The sequence below is a fragment of the Phaseolus vulgaris genome, chromosome 9 (assembly GCF_051622355.1).
Source record: "Phaseolus vulgaris cultivar YP4 chromosome 9, ASM5162235v1, whole genome shotgun sequence".
NCBI classification, from domain to species: domain Eukaryota; kingdom Viridiplantae; phylum Streptophyta; class Magnoliopsida; order Fabales; family Fabaceae; genus Phaseolus; species Phaseolus vulgaris.
In genome coordinates, this window is record NC_143506.1 from 9,283,759 (window position 1) to 9,298,688 (window position 14,930).

The 14,930-nt window shown below is 34.3% G+C and overlaps 2 protein-coding genes and 1 non-coding gene across 6 annotated transcripts; all 3 read right to left on the reverse strand.

The window, feature by feature from the left end:
- Positions 1-403: 403 nt before the first annotated feature.
- LOC137820522 (Ubiquitin carboxyl-terminal hydrolase family protein) lies at positions 404-2,170 on the reverse strand. Its single transcript, XM_068624654.2, has one exon. It carries the CDS (start codon positions 2,020-2,022, stop codon positions 829-831), a length of 1,194 nt encoding a protein of 397 aa, XP_068480755.1. The 5' UTR covers positions 2,023-2,170; the 3' UTR covers positions 404-828.
- Positions 2,137-2,222, reverse strand: TRNAY-GUA (transfer RNA tyrosine (anticodon GUA)). The gene is given in 2 exon segments: positions 2,137-2,172; positions 2,186-2,222. It is a non-coding gene; the product is annotated as a tRNA-Tyr (tRNA).
- A 3,714-nt stretch (positions 2,223-5,936) lies between these two features.
- On the reverse strand, positions 5,937-14,488 carry LOC137820520 (putative pectin methyltransferase QUA2). Of its 4 annotated transcripts, none has more exons than XM_068624649.2 (9): positions 13,990-14,488; positions 12,554-13,377; positions 12,332-12,464; positions 11,513-11,753; positions 10,041-10,254; positions 9,394-9,569; positions 8,965-9,268; positions 7,304-7,442; positions 5,937-6,522 (listed from the first exon to the last, which is right to left on the reverse strand). In XM_068624649.2, the coding sequence occupies exons 2-9, from the start codon at positions 13,246-13,248 to the stop codon at positions 6,364-6,366; spliced, it is 2,061 nt and encodes a 686-aa protein (XP_068480750.2). In that variant the 5' UTR covers positions 13,249-13,377; positions 13,990-14,488; the 3' UTR covers positions 5,937-6,363. The 4 variants fall into 4 exon arrangements, 2 of the variants coding, with proteins under 2 accessions (XP_068480750.2, XP_068480751.2); XM_068624650.2 differs by having other exon boundaries at positions 14,131-14,479; XR_016515522.1 differs by having other exon boundaries at positions 6,093-6,522; positions 11,475-11,753; positions 13,990-14,465.
- Positions 14,489-14,930: the final 442 nt, after the last annotated feature.

A 14,930-nucleotide genomic window follows, 5' to 3' on the forward strand; every position in this document is an offset into this window, starting at 1 on the left:
CAATGTTACGTATGCAATAGTAAAGAACTTCTGAAGCAACATCATTGTTTAGGTATTTGATTTGTTACTAAATGAAACACTTCTGCCGCGAATAGGAACAATTTGTGTGGTGGGGGGAGGCTGGGGCACAGACACCAATTTTCTTCAAGCAGAAGCAGAAGATAGACCAAAAATAATGCAAATTTAAGAGGAATGTAAAAACACCACATATCGTGGTTCTCACATTTAAATAAGGAGATATAGTCTTGAAATAAGAAGTCAAACCTAACAAATTTCAATCAATAACAGAGAAAAATTATTGATTTTTTTTAAGCAATAGAGAAAATATTGATATTATTTACTTTATTTTAATAACTAAGGAAGAATTGCAGTACAAAAACTATGGAACCTCAATGCCCAGATAGAAAGTTGAAACTTTGGAACCTTGTGGCTATATAACTCAAGAAAAATATACAAGGATTGGGAGTACAACCAAATCTAGATAGAAAGTTGAAACTACTGAACCTTGTATACCCAGATAAAATGACAGAGAGACTTAAAATCCTTGCCACTTATCCAATCTTCACAATTCCTCCGTGGAATCCAAGAGGACCCGTGAAGCCAATAACCAGCATAGACATGGACTAAATTTTCAAAAGAAACTCTAATCTTTTTCAATTCCATTATCAAAAAGTCATTTGATTTCTGTTTAAGAGAACCCTTAAATTGAAGAGTTCCAAATTCCAATCAGTCTTTCTTTTCTTAACTTCCAGACACATTTCATTCTCCTAACTCAGCACAAATTTCTCTTCCTGGGAAGCACACCGCAAGTAACTCAAAAGCATCAAGTCAAATGCGCTCTTCCACCCCCAGATCAGGTTCCATTTGGTCCACCTGAGCATACTTATAAAGCTTCTCATTAAACACCACCTGGGGGTCCTTCTCAATCAAAACCCCATTCTCATCATAGGCATCCTTCAAGAACACAACCCAATTCATCTCAGTCCCGGCCAAGTAAAACGCTCGTGGCTGCTTCCGCAGCATCTGATAAGTATGCTTGGTCAAACTAAACTCCTCCTTGAACTCCACAAGGTGATGAATGGATGCCCTCTTCTCCAAAGTCAAGCTCAAGAACTCATGAATCAACCCAACCCTATACTTCTCCGCCTCCAACGTCCACAGATCAAACCTGTGCCCATCCGAATAGGGAGACACCAAGGGAAGCGAGTTCAGCAAATCAAGCTTCCTATTATCGTCCAATTCCAAATCCAAATCCTTCCCGTGCTTCACGGGAAACCTAAACTTCCGCTTAGCCGAATCCTCGTCAACAACGAACTCCCTCTCAAGAGCACTCACGGCGAGAAGTGGATCCCACTTCACCAACTCGAGCACCCTCTTGCCGTCGCCGTCAACCGCGATTTTGAAAAGGTCGGGGTATTTGGAGACCCTGTCGCGGAAATCGTCGGGGATGCCGAAGAGGGTTCTGCAGTGGTGGATTTTGCTGAGAGGGATGCGGTTGCGCGCGGACATCATGATGAGTTTGCGAACCTTCTCTACGCGGTTCAGTTCCATTGCGTCCATGAGGGAGTGTTCCTCTGCGAGAAGGTCCTCCATGAGATCGGTTAAACCGAGCCAGGACTTGCCGTCGGTGTGACGGTACGTTTGGAAGAGGAGGGGGTGATGCTGGAGGAAACGGGAGACCTTGCGGCCGCGAGGGAATCCGAGCTCTCGGTGGAGCTTGCCGGCGTCATCGAGGCGGATGACGTGCTCCGGCTGGGCGGAGAGGAACTGTTTGGAGCGCGTAACGAAGCGGAGGAGGGCGTCGCGGTGGAGAATGCGCTCGAAAGAGGGGATGCGGTTGGGCTGAGTCTGAACCAGGGTGGTTCTAGGGCTGGGCTTGGACTTACGCTTTTTCTTGAACTTTTTGGGGGTTTTGGTTACAAGGAAGGAGGTAGAGAATGGGGCTGTGTAGGAGATAGGGTTAGGGTTTAGAGTATTTGAGGTTTTGATGGTGGAGACGAAGGAGAATAAGCGCCAAGCCATGAATTGAGACTTGAATCATCCATCATCAACGCTTTTATATGTGTGGATAGCGATCAACGGTGATTAGATGATCCAAGAGTAAGCGACTGTAAAAAAATATTACCAAAAAATATTTCCGACCTGCCGGATTCGAACCAGCGACCTAAGGATATCTGACTCACAACTACAGTCCTCCGCTCTACCAACTGAGCTAAGGTCGGACGATGGATTAGTTTCATGAATTAAAGTTAATATAAAGAATAATAATTTCATTTTAAATGTGCATTTTCTGCTCTACCTCCAAATCTCTGTATAACAACAGGGACTTCTCTTTTAATTAATAACTCCATCCTTATGTGTCATTTAAACTTTTAATAACTTTCTAAATAAATTATTATTTATTTCTTTTAATATAATAATTACAATTTTATTTCGCTATTTTCCTCCATAAATATTCTCACTAATATAAATTCTTTCATTATTAATTACAAACTAATTAGATGGGATATATAGGTGGAAAATCAATCCTTGAAATATCTTCTACTAGAGTTATTTACAATTATTTATAAAAATATTATTTTAATATAAATTCACATGAGGTTCACGTGTGGTTTTGGAAGGGGTTAAATGATGTTAATATGAAACAATCAATATATTATAATGCATTAGATAATGAGTGTAGGACCCATGAATGTATTGATGCATCTAGGACATATGAGGTAAAAGTTACTACCAAAAAAAGATGTACATATTGTGTATCCGTGAACCATACTTGGTGAATGAAGTATAAAGTTGCCATAAGTTTTTGTAGGTATTCATTACTCAGAATGACCTCTTAAAGTGGGCAAGAAAGGTTGCCGATTGTATTTTTATATTAAGTTTGGATACATCAATTGTCAATGGACATATGTATTATTATGTTGTGATAGATGAGGTAAATGTAGACAATATAAAAAAAACATAAATGTTACCGAAAGTGAAAGTAGAAAATGTGATTATCCTTTTAGATTGAGAGGGAACCCAATAAAAGTGGTGAATGATGGATTGTCAAATTACTTTGTGTCTATCATAATTATGATTTGACATATACGTTGGTAGATCATTCATATGTTGCTAGGTTAACACTTAATGAGAAGTTTGTGCTTGTTGATATGACAAAAAGTTCAATAAAACCTAAAATTATTTTGCTAACAATGAAGGAGCATAATGATGAGAATGTCATCACTATAAAAGCAAGTTTATAATGTCATTATTGTGTATCTAATCTCAAAACAAGGTCATAGAAATGAAATGCAACAATTGATGATGTTACTTCAACGATACATGTATATTCATTAGTTTAGGTTTATTGAAGACATGAATATGGCACAAAATATGTTTTGGACACTCCCTGATTCAGTGAAACTACTTAATTTTTTTAACATTGTGTTGATGATGGATAATACCTACAAAACTAACAGGTAGAAGATGCCTTTACTTGAAGTTATTGGTGTTACCTCAACAGGGTTGACATTCTCTATTGCATCTCCTTTACTCAAATCTAAATGTGAAAATAACTTTGTGTGGACCTCTAAGAGACTTAACAAGTTGTTTTTGAGAATTTATGCATTCCTTAAGGCTCATAGTTAGTGATAGAGATATTGCTTTCATGAATGCAATAAATGTTGTGTTTTCTGAAGCTTTTAATCTTCTATGTCGTTTTCACATTGATAAAAATGTGAAAGCAAAGTGTAAAATGTTAGTGCATCCAAGAGATGCATGGGATCTGTTGTGGAATGTGATCATGTAGAAGGATTTCAACTTCGTGTATTGACATTTAAATATTTTTGTTCTCCATGACCCATATCTGTTGAACATGTCAGTGCTACTTGGTTAATTCTCCACAAAGAAAATTTGTTAAGGTATAGATGGATAGGGTGATACACTTAGATAACACAATAAGTAACATGCATGTACGTCTTTTAACCATATATTATTGTGATTGAAAACCGAAGTCTATTAATATTTGTTTTCCTTTGTAAGGTTGAGGTTGGACAATGGAGTTTAAAGAGAATGTTTTAGACCCCATGGAGACTTATGTTTTTGTTGGAATTCCATGAACAAAATGTTTATTGTACATCTAAAGATTTATAATGCAATATTTTCCACACATGTATTAGAATTGTATTATTTATAAATATTTTATTCTAAGACTTCAAGGAATAATAATGATAAGAATAAGTATTAGTTTTAAAATAATAATAATAATAATAAATTATTAATTTTGAAAAAAAAATAAGTATTAATTTTAAAATAATAATAAATATTAATTTAAAAAGAAAATTATTATTAATTAATTTTAAAAAAAGATATAAAGACTTATCTCTAAGATATAAGCATGAGTGTTGCAATTAATGTGACTTAATCTTATATGTTTGGAGAGGGAGGGGAAGGGGGATAGGATAGAGTTATGAGAAGGGCTTGAGTTTTTTTTTTTTTTATACAGGTTGAACCATTCCTGAAGTAGTTCACATTTATTGATTTTTTATTGTCCATAAAAAAAAGAGTTATGAGAAGGGACAAAAATAAGAGAGAGAAGAAGGGGAAAAAATAATAGTATAAACTTTTAGTGAGATTTCAACACCTTAATTACACTTCAATAATTAAGATAAGGGAATGAGATATCATTTATTTATTTATTTTTATTTATAAATATGGTGTAACATACCTCATTTATTTTATTTATTTCATTTATATTATTTTTAGTTATGTAGTGATATATTTTATTTATCTTCAATCACACACAAATCTATTTTATTTATTTTATATATATTATTTATCTTCAATCACATACTGATGCATTTTATTTATATTATTTTTCCCTAATCACATATTGGTCTATTTTATTTATTCTATTTGTATTCTCTTTCGTCACACACTAGTCAATTTTATTTATTTTATCTTTAATCACACTAACACACGAATCCATTTAATTTATCTCTATATATTGATTTAATTATATTATCTCGCTAATATGTATTTTTTTATTATATAATTTTTATTATTTATTTTATTCAACAAATGAATATGATAGAAATAATTTAAAAAAAAGTTATTCTACAAATATAATAAAGCTATTAATAAATAAAGATTTGAAAACATGATTGATGAAGATTTGATCTTGAGAATTTAAATGAGTAAATATTGCTCAAAATGATATCATCTTGTACTATTATGTCAACCATGGTAAAATTCATTTTTCCGGATTAGTCACTACAAACTTTATTCAAATCTTCCTAATATGAAAAAAAAAAAATATTATTAAAATTATAAAAGATGATTTTTATATTATTTTGATATGATATTATTTTGTTCTCACTTTCCTATATTTACTTTTGGTACATGAAACAAAATATAATATTTTGAAAATATCACATAAATAGATGAAAGCTACAAATTATTCCAATTCATTCTCCACCATCAGTATCACAATATTTCTAGAATAAGTTAGAATACTAACATGGTAAACAATTTAGTTACTTTTCATGGAACATGACTCATCTCACATGTGGATACCCCAGTCATTTTAGAAAGATCCATTGTGGTCACCTTTTAAATGTTAACTACTCTTCACATTAACCTCCTAACTGATATTTTTCCTCCAAAGATAAAATAAAGTAACAGTGCTACAAAAGAAAGGGTTTGCAGACAAAAAAAACCTACTACTTAATTATAACCCCTTGAGGTCATTTATGTCATTTCGTTAACGTGAAGGGTGCAGAAAAACTGATTCTCCAGGCACGGAAATATAACTTGGTTTTAATCATACTGGGTAATGTCAACTCCACCAATTAGGTATTTTTACACTGGCTAATGTTGAAAGTGAGTTTGATTTCACACTATAAATACTGACAAGATTTATCAAAATATGGTTTTGCTGGGGTTTTACAGGAATGAGAGCAGAAAAAATAATTGTATACGAATATGGGGGAATTAATTGCTGAGCATTTTATACACCACAGCAAACATATATAATATATATAAATTATTCTATCATGATTTATCTTGCCAATCTGAAATGATCATGTGTATAACTGTAATCAGACATCACATGAAAAATTGAATCAACCAGTATACTTCTTCATCCGCTCTGCTCTGCTCCTCGTTTGATAATTACAAGGCCCTATGTATATATGCCTTACGGCTACATAGGAGTTGTGGTGGTATCATTGACGAGAAATCACTGTTTCCTCTATGTTTTTTTTTTTCTGTCCAAAATTTTCAATCCCCACCTTCTATGGCGGAGCATTATGATAATAAATGAACACTGTGAAAATGAATATATGAATATTATGGTCTAATTTCCTGTGGACTTTTAATGAATTAATTTGCCTGTTTCTTAAAGAAAGGTTTCTGACAGATCAGGAGTCTCTGATCGCTGTCACTGTCCATTTCTACAACTCGAGCATCCCACTTTAACCTTGTTGTTAGAGCTCTGGCTGACTCTACGAAAGGAGCTGTATCACGAATTATAATCCAACCCTGCACACATCATCACCAATTGTCACCATATCAAATGGCTTAAAAATATATCAATCCATTCAAAAGGAAGTACCTAGGCTATCTGGTGATAGCCTCCTGAAAATCTAACAATTCTCTATTTTCCCCTTAGTATACCTGAGAAAATTCCATTTTAGCCTTATGTTTCCACAAGGAAAAAAATAAAGTTAAAGCTTTCACAAATGCATCTCAATTTGATGATGACATTAGAGTTACTAGGCTGACCCCAGTGGTTCTCAAATGAACATTGAACTGACTACACAATGGGGATGCATACCCTACATATATGCAATATCATGCTGATAGTACAATTTTAAAACTGGCGTTTTTTCAAAAAAAGGGGAAAGCCCTATAGGCAGGGAAACTGATAGCTACAAAAGTAAGGCCATAAATCACACAATATTAGGCAAACTGGCGATAAATATTCAGCGAAATCAATATCCAGTTAGTATTAGATCATATGATCAAATCCAGGCCATTATGATTTAATTTAATAAAGAAACAGAATCTATTGCATTACTTTATGATAATAAAACCCAACCAAAGTGAAATCAAGAGACTCCTTCCTTTGCTAAGTGTTTAGCTAAGGTTTTGAAACGGTTATCCTCACTCCAAAGAGTGTTTAATAAAAACGGATTCACGTTTGTTCATAGCTTTATATACTTATACCTCATAAAATCAGATGAAGTTAGTAGGAAAACACACAACTAAAAAGATAAAGGACCACAAATGAAAAGTTAAAGCGCGGAGTATATTTACATACCTCTGGCCGAAGTAACCTGTCAATTTCAATGAACAGGTCAAGCATCTTACAGCTGCGCTGCCGAGCAAATTCAAGGGATAAAAGTCCTGCTGCATGCACCAAGTCATAGGTTCTAGGGTACGTTGGAAAGGCCTCACACCTAGAAACCACAGAAGACCAAAATTGTAAGAAATATATAAGTGGCGACAAGTGTTCACAAACAGTGCCCTTTTCAATTAACTATGACCTTTTCACAAGGAAGATAAGTTTAGAATATTTAGTTTTAATCTGCAAAAACTTTGGCATGTGATAGAGTCTAAAGATTCTAAACCATTCTTAAGGAACCGTTTAAAAGCTTAAGTTTTAAGATGAGTCGGTCCTTCAAATGGTCTTCAAGTGCTCTGAATTTAATCCTTGCTGCTCCTATTCACAATTTAATTTAATTTTCGCATTGAGTGAGTGGTATAAGGTTGTTCACTGTTCATGCTCAAGCCCGAATAGCTTTTTCATTAAGGGAAAGTTAGAGATATAAAGCATTCAACTGCTCTCTCCTAGCATCTTAGGCTTTATAGGTTAAACTAGTTCTTGACAGATTCAAGCTTCCATTATCTATCAACAATTTTCCAAGAAACAAAACAAAACTTAGGGAAATAAAAATGGGAGGAGATGCCATACCACAAGTTTTGAAATTTAAATTTCTGGGATCAATATTTCAAATACTAAGATAGATGTGTGGTCACTCAAGAAAGGACGAGATACAAAATGATTGTATGCAAGAAAATATAGGAAAAAATTAAGGAAATAAACTAGTGTTTTGACATGTAGAAAGAGGCCATTCGAATCAATAATCAATAATAAAGAGAATACATTGCATGAATTGTAGTCATGTGAAAGGGGGTGGCGAAGGAAATCAAAGAGGGACAATGGAAAAGGCTGCTAAGAGTAATCTCATGGTGAATGATTATCTCCAAGGAATTTGTCTTTTACAAAACCAAATGATGACACATAATTCTTGCAGTCGATCTTACCCAATGAGATAAGGCTTTTGTTGTTGGATTACAATATTGTTTCTGACAGAAGTCAGAAATTTTTTTTTTACTTAGTTTACATCAAATAAAACTAAAAAACAGAGAATACCCAAACCTAATTGCAAATGTTATATCCTCCCCACCAGAACTTATGTAAGTTATGATAGGCATCAACCCATGGAAAGCTTATGTCACAATGAAAAATTGAGTAACTGAAAGAAGTTAGTTTAGAGGGGCAATTGTGTGTGGATGACAGTTATTTTATCAGTTATGTGTCAACTATTTTACGGGGTAGTTATTATACGTTATAAGTGTTTTAGTGATATATGGCAGTTTGAATGTGTGTTTGAAAGAGAGAACTATAAGTCAGGGCTTAGGCCTGCGTTTAGTGGGTTTGTCAGTAAAACTGTCTCATTTGTGTGTGAAATCTCTTGAGCCTAACAAGTACACAACCTAGTTCAAGGCCTTAATGGTTATATTGTATATAAGGAAATCAATAGTTCTATATATTTGGAATGATGACGTTAAAACAAAATTGAAAGAAAGGTCAAGGAAGAAAGATTTTTAGCAGGAGGCTGTGAATTTCAGCCAAACAAGAAAAGGGCAAACAAAGAATCATGAAATTCTAAAATAAGAGAAAGGAGTTTAAAATACCAATCATGCATAACGCCAACATAACCTCGGTCCAGGATCAAGGGAAGGTAGTTGGGTCCATCCAAAGGTACCACATTCATTACCCATACAGATTTTCCAGCGTGCAACAGAGCAGAATTAAAACCACCAAAATGAGAATTCATGTCTAGCACATTTCTTAGCATGTTATATGGTGGCGGAGGGTCCTCATCACCAGGTCTCTTTGGATGATCAGAAAATATTAAAGGTGACAGAAGAGACCAATAATTACGCACTGATGCTCTCCAGCTTTCAGAATCCTCGGCAAATTCATCAGATTGCAACCCTAATGCAAGTAAATAGATACGTATTTAGATAACCTACCTGATAGCAGATTTCATTCAGATATATAGTACAGTGAAATCCTTCTGATAAGAGAAACATAAAAATATTAAAGAATATAACAATTACCAAAGTTTTCAAGCTCCTTCTTGTTCAATTGATCTCTGGAAGGCCAAGTTTGCCTCTTTTCAACAGAAATCCAACGGCTGCTATCTGTTCCTCCGATGCAGTTTTGCAGTTCTCGATAATATGGAGTTTCCACGTCATAGCCTCTGCCACATAAAGGAGGGGGAGAAGTATTCTTTCTGGAAATCCAAACAGACAAGAAATGCTAAGTATTAGGGACAGCTATAAAACTTTATGTAGTATACAAATTGTTGAATAATGTCCTGTCATAGATTGAATAATTATTGATTTTTTTTGAAAAAATATTTAGTAGTACTCATGTGACTCTTTAGATTTGTAACTATTAGAGCATTGTTATAGCAATAAGGTATTTTTCAATCTCTAAAATGTCTTTGAATGTCATACAGAATGTAAGCAGAAAGAAAAAAAAAGAGTAATTCAGTTTTAAATCATCTTCCTCTTGTTCTAAATTTTCTGCACAATTTTAAAGAATGTAAGATTCTTGGGTGTTAAATACCAACATCACCTCTGGAATACCACTAACACAACTTCATATTCATATAAAGCAGATCCTGGATGCTAAAAATTTCTTCCCAGTATATACAAAGTGTAATATATTTTGATCGATACATGTCACAGCAGTGATATACCTTGAACTGTAGCAAGTCTTCTCACTCGTTTTCTTCCATACAACAGTTTCATCTTGTTGTGACATCATATCCCAGCAAAGATTTTCAGCAAAACTTTGTATAAACTTCCATCTTTCTTGACTGTCTTTGTCACGAGCATTTGTAAGCGGTGAAGTCCAGACAAAATAGCCCCCTGGCCTTAAAAGCCTATCAGCTTCAATCATGAGAGTGCCATCTATGCCATTGAATATGAAGGTTAATAAGATTTAAGAAGAGTCCAGATATTCAACGAATTCACCTCACTGACCACAAGGTACTATACCATTACAAAATGCAGAAAAATTAAGGCCAATGTTTTAAATATTAGAACTAAATTTTCAGATTCTTGAGTTTAAACTTTGAAAAGGGAATAATAATATGAAAAAGAGGCAGCTTGATGGATAAAATGTATGCAGAAATATGAGGAATACATCAGCCAGTAAACTCCAGTTTGTTGGAAAATTCAATGATTAAGAAAATAAACATTGAAGGTATGACCATATTATGCTATTATGAAGTTTGCAATTAGAGGACGGGAATGATATTTTATAATAATTCTAATCTATGGTTCTGAATAATCATTTTATAATACTAACAAAAAATAATATTTTAAGTACAATGTTTAGTTTGAGATGGTTTCACACAGACATTTAACTTTAAGAAATTCCTACAATAAAGAACTTGTTTCCCCTAGTGTACAGCATACACCCTCCCACCCCCAAATAATTCTGCAGTTCAAAAGTAGAATTACGCAACAAAAAAGAAAGAGTGGTGGGAGGGACTTTCATGCATCTCATGGAATATTTTTAACGTAATCAACATAAATGGATAGAGTAATAATCTAATAATCAAAATGGGAAAAACATATTGGATTAGTTGGAACAACCAGAAAGAACATAAAAGGCCATATAACTACCATTATTTGACATAGGTGGGGATAAAAATACAACACTGGAGGAAACAGCCGGTTGACATAAATCAACATATGAACTGTGTTCAAAATTTCAAAAAGAAATAATTAAAGAACCTAAGAATTGCAATAAAAAAAAATACTTAGATTGAAATGGGAAAATCCATGTAGAAGCGTATTTGTAAGATAACCATAAATATTATATGACTATCAATCAACAGTTAATATTTTCCCTGGTTCCAAAAGAGTGTTGATGGATGGTCTATGTTCACTTGTGAAACAATGCAGTACCACAAGGGACAACCAGCCCTCAATGTTCAATTCCTGAATATGTAAAAATGAAAAAGTATAACTTGAAGAAACAGAATGAGTAAGTATTATAAGTCTATAAGAACAATTTATTTATTTTTATTTGTTATCTAATTTCTCCTTCCACAGGCAATCATAGTCCAACATCTTCTTTGGAGTTGCGGAATAAATATGCAGAATGACAGAATTACATTGACCTTATAGAAAATAGTAGGAGGTAGGTTTTCAAAGATACCCTTTCGGTCCCAATCAATGCCACATCTGGCACAATGCAACATGTCAAAGGAGAGAGATGGATATGGCAATTGTTTTGAATTGAAAGAAGCAACCATAGCAGGAAAACCCCTCTCAAGTGTAAGCTGAACTTGACTGCCAGAAGGCTCATAGCTTGCAACGCACATGGTTAAAAGCTGATTCTGAAAAAGGTGTGCTCCAAAGCTACCGTAACCACAGTCAATATCCAGTATTGTTCTAACCTGCATATTTAGAATCCCAACATGTTCAATCAAGGGAATATTATAATCAAACTAAGAACTAAGTTCACATTCACTACCTCTATAATCCGTTAGAAAATATATCACAAAACCCTCTAAGTGCAGGGTACATAAATACTATGAATACAAGGACCCATCAAGTAGATGAGGACATGTTGCTTAGCCAAAAATGTGAAGAGACATATTCCATAATCCCATGGGATGGCACTTAAAGACAAACAATTGTATCTTTGCAGGGTAAGGTTTTTGCTAATAGAACAGTTCAGATATAAATAAGAACATTTCAACCAAAGGAAGAATATTTGAATTTTCACTAATTGTTTGAACAAAATACCTTCAAGATAATTAATAATGATATCTATTTCAGTATTAGTACTATTAGAATTACAATGAACTCAATGCAGATGGCTACCCATTTATCAAAATTAAGTAATGTTGATGAATTTAAGTTTTTATAACTGAAGTTCACTGAATTAGTGGAATATGACTATAATTGATGAGGAACACCACAACAAATCCTTAATTACACCATTTCCAATGGAGAATAAATATTCATTTACCCCTGCTTGTATGAAGTTAGATTCATTTCTGAGCCCAATCATTTCAGCAATTTGATGTGAATAGTCTTCCACACCATCAAACATATGAGAGACTGAGCGAAAGGAAATTTGCTCTTCATCAAGCATCATCATCCTATAACCAAATAAAATACATGAAAACTTTAAGATGAAACAATAGCTCAATGTATGACAGCAAGTAGGAAAGACATATCACTCACTCACCTTTTGGTCAAGCTTCCAGAAGAAAGAACCTCCTGTGCAGTGAGTTTAACATTAGCAACCCAGATAATATCCCTTCCAGTAGGCCACCTAAGAGGAATTTTGTAATTTGGTGGTGAGAGTGATAAACAATCTTGCCTGAGCTCATGGTTGCATTGCCGGTCAAACTCATTGCCATCAGAAAAACCAAGAGCTAGATTGTCAGAAACATTAAAGCAAGGAACATAATTTTCAAACTCCTTATAACAAAATTCCAGTTCTTTCAGCCTTGAGGGAGCGTAAGATATCTCCCCTATATCCAACAGGTCCAATACAAGTTGCTCATGGAGTCTTCTATAGCCATGGTAAATGTGACCCCTTGACGCAGTTGAAATCGATATTGTCCACCAAAAAGACCCCGCAAGAGCAAGAATAACTACAAACACTAAACTAAACTTCAAGAAAAAAAGAATCAACTTATGCCTGTTTCTTGGAGTGCCAATAATGTAGGGGTCAGATAGTAAACCATTCTCAGTGATACCTAATTTGGAATTAGAATTATCTGATAAAAGCAAAGACCTCAAGGGTGAGGGGTGAGGAGAGGAAAATCTTTTATCAAAACCTTCCTTTTCTGTCTTATCTTTGGATTGAGAGTCCCTCGAGTCATTGTTTCTTTCAGGGATCCGAATAGATACCCCTCTGTGTAGATGCCTGGACATTCTATAACCAATAAGCTCGATGCTTAGCGTGCAAATCCTCTATGAATACACCCAGAAACCAATAGCATCATTCAATGTGAGTAAAGAAAAACATTGAGTGAATCCCCCTCCAGTTCAGCATGCACAAACCTAACATCAAAAAGGAAAATGGTGGTGTTCATTTAAAATAAAACAACGAAGTAATTTAAAACATCAATCCAGCAAATAAACAAAACAAACTTCCTATTCAGAGAACAAAAACATGGGAATAGGTGAAAGAAAGACCGTTAATAAATTCACACCACCAGATCCATAAGAGACCCAATATTGAGTTGCATAGGTATCAACAAAAGATTTAAATCATTAAAAAAGGATAAACTTGAGTGGCAATTACAAGTCTGAACTCGGAAAGAACAAGATGCGAAGAAGTTAAAGTTGAAGTAGAGAAGAACATAGGTAGGAGGATAACACAAGAGTTAAATCACTTTCAGCTACTTCCATCAACATTAACTAGACTCTCATTAAAGCATAAGCTTGTTTTTATTTTTCAAGAGAAAAAATCATCGTCATTGCGTTACCGAATCGCAACCCAAAACCGAATCAAGATAGTAAATGGTAATTTTCGTAAAAAGAAAAGAAATCACCTTCGTTAGCCATCCCAATCGAAACCCAGATACGAGTCATAAAAAAGCGGAAGCACGCTTTGTTATTTGAAAAAAAAAAAAAAGGAAAGCCAAAACGAAAAAGAACAATTTGACGTACCCCAATTGAAATTGAGAGAGGAAAAATAAAATCCCATTTAGATCAATGCAGGAAGCAACATGAACGGGCGAAAAATTGGGGAGAAACGTCAGATCGAAGGCAGTGAAAAGGAAGAGCTTTGGAAGGAGCAATGACGAGTACCTCCTCCTTGTTTGAGGAAAAAACGAAGAAGAAGACGAAAATTAAGAATCCCGAGAAAGCAGGTTGAATTTTATGGGCACTTTCGTTGCTTGGTGCACTCCAGTCACAGAAACAACACAACACCACCGCCCGCTCTTTATCTCTATCCCCTCTGGTTTTAGATTTTGCTTTGGTTTCCCTCTGTAACGTATATTTCTCTCTTTCTCTTTCTCTTTCTCACACAGACACACTAATACCTTCCAATACTAACTCTGCTTGTGAAACAAACGAACGAAACATAAGCAACCAGATTTTGTACTGATCCGATCGTGACTCGTGACACTACCCCCCAGGCCAAGCAATAATAAAATTAAATTCCACAAATAAATAACTAATACGAGTATTTAATAACCATGATTAAAAACTTTACGTGTTTATATTAATTCTAGTGCTAATTAAGACAAGCAGTAAATAATGTAACTATTGCAGATTAACTTGTATTAATTATTTGGGATGAATGAACAGAAGAAAAAGTGAGAAATAGGAAGCTACCTAAAAAGGACCCTAATTAATCAATCTTCTACAGGAATTGTTTCCCGCTAATTATGTCATGTTTTGAGATAGAAAAAAAATTGCACGCATCTTGTGGGAAACCGTACGAAATTAATCCAAGCCCCACATCTTCTCTAATGCATGATTAATTAATATAACTAATATGGGGGTTTTAAATATTCATTTTAGTAAATTTATTAATGCATCTTTATGTTCAATATAATGAATTGTGTGGCATTAAACAGTCTTTGGAGGTCATTAATTAGAAG

Coding starts and splice junctions, on each gene's coding strand:
- LOC137820522 (XM_068624654.2), bottom strand. CDS start 2,022: ATGGCTTGGCGCTTATTCTCCTTCGTCTCCACCATCAAAACCTCAAAT.
- LOC137820520 (XM_068624649.2), bottom strand. CDS start 13,248: ATGTCCAGGCATCTACACAGAGGGGTATCTATTCGGATCCCTGAAAGA. Junction 9,570..10,040: donor AAGACTTGCTACAGTTCAAG/GTATATCACTGC, acceptor TTGGATTTCCAG/AAAGAATACTTCTCCCCCTC. Junction 7,443..8,964: donor GTTGGCGTTATGCATGATTG/GTATTTTAAACT, acceptor TGTGGTTTCTAG/GTGTGAGGCCTTTCCAACGT.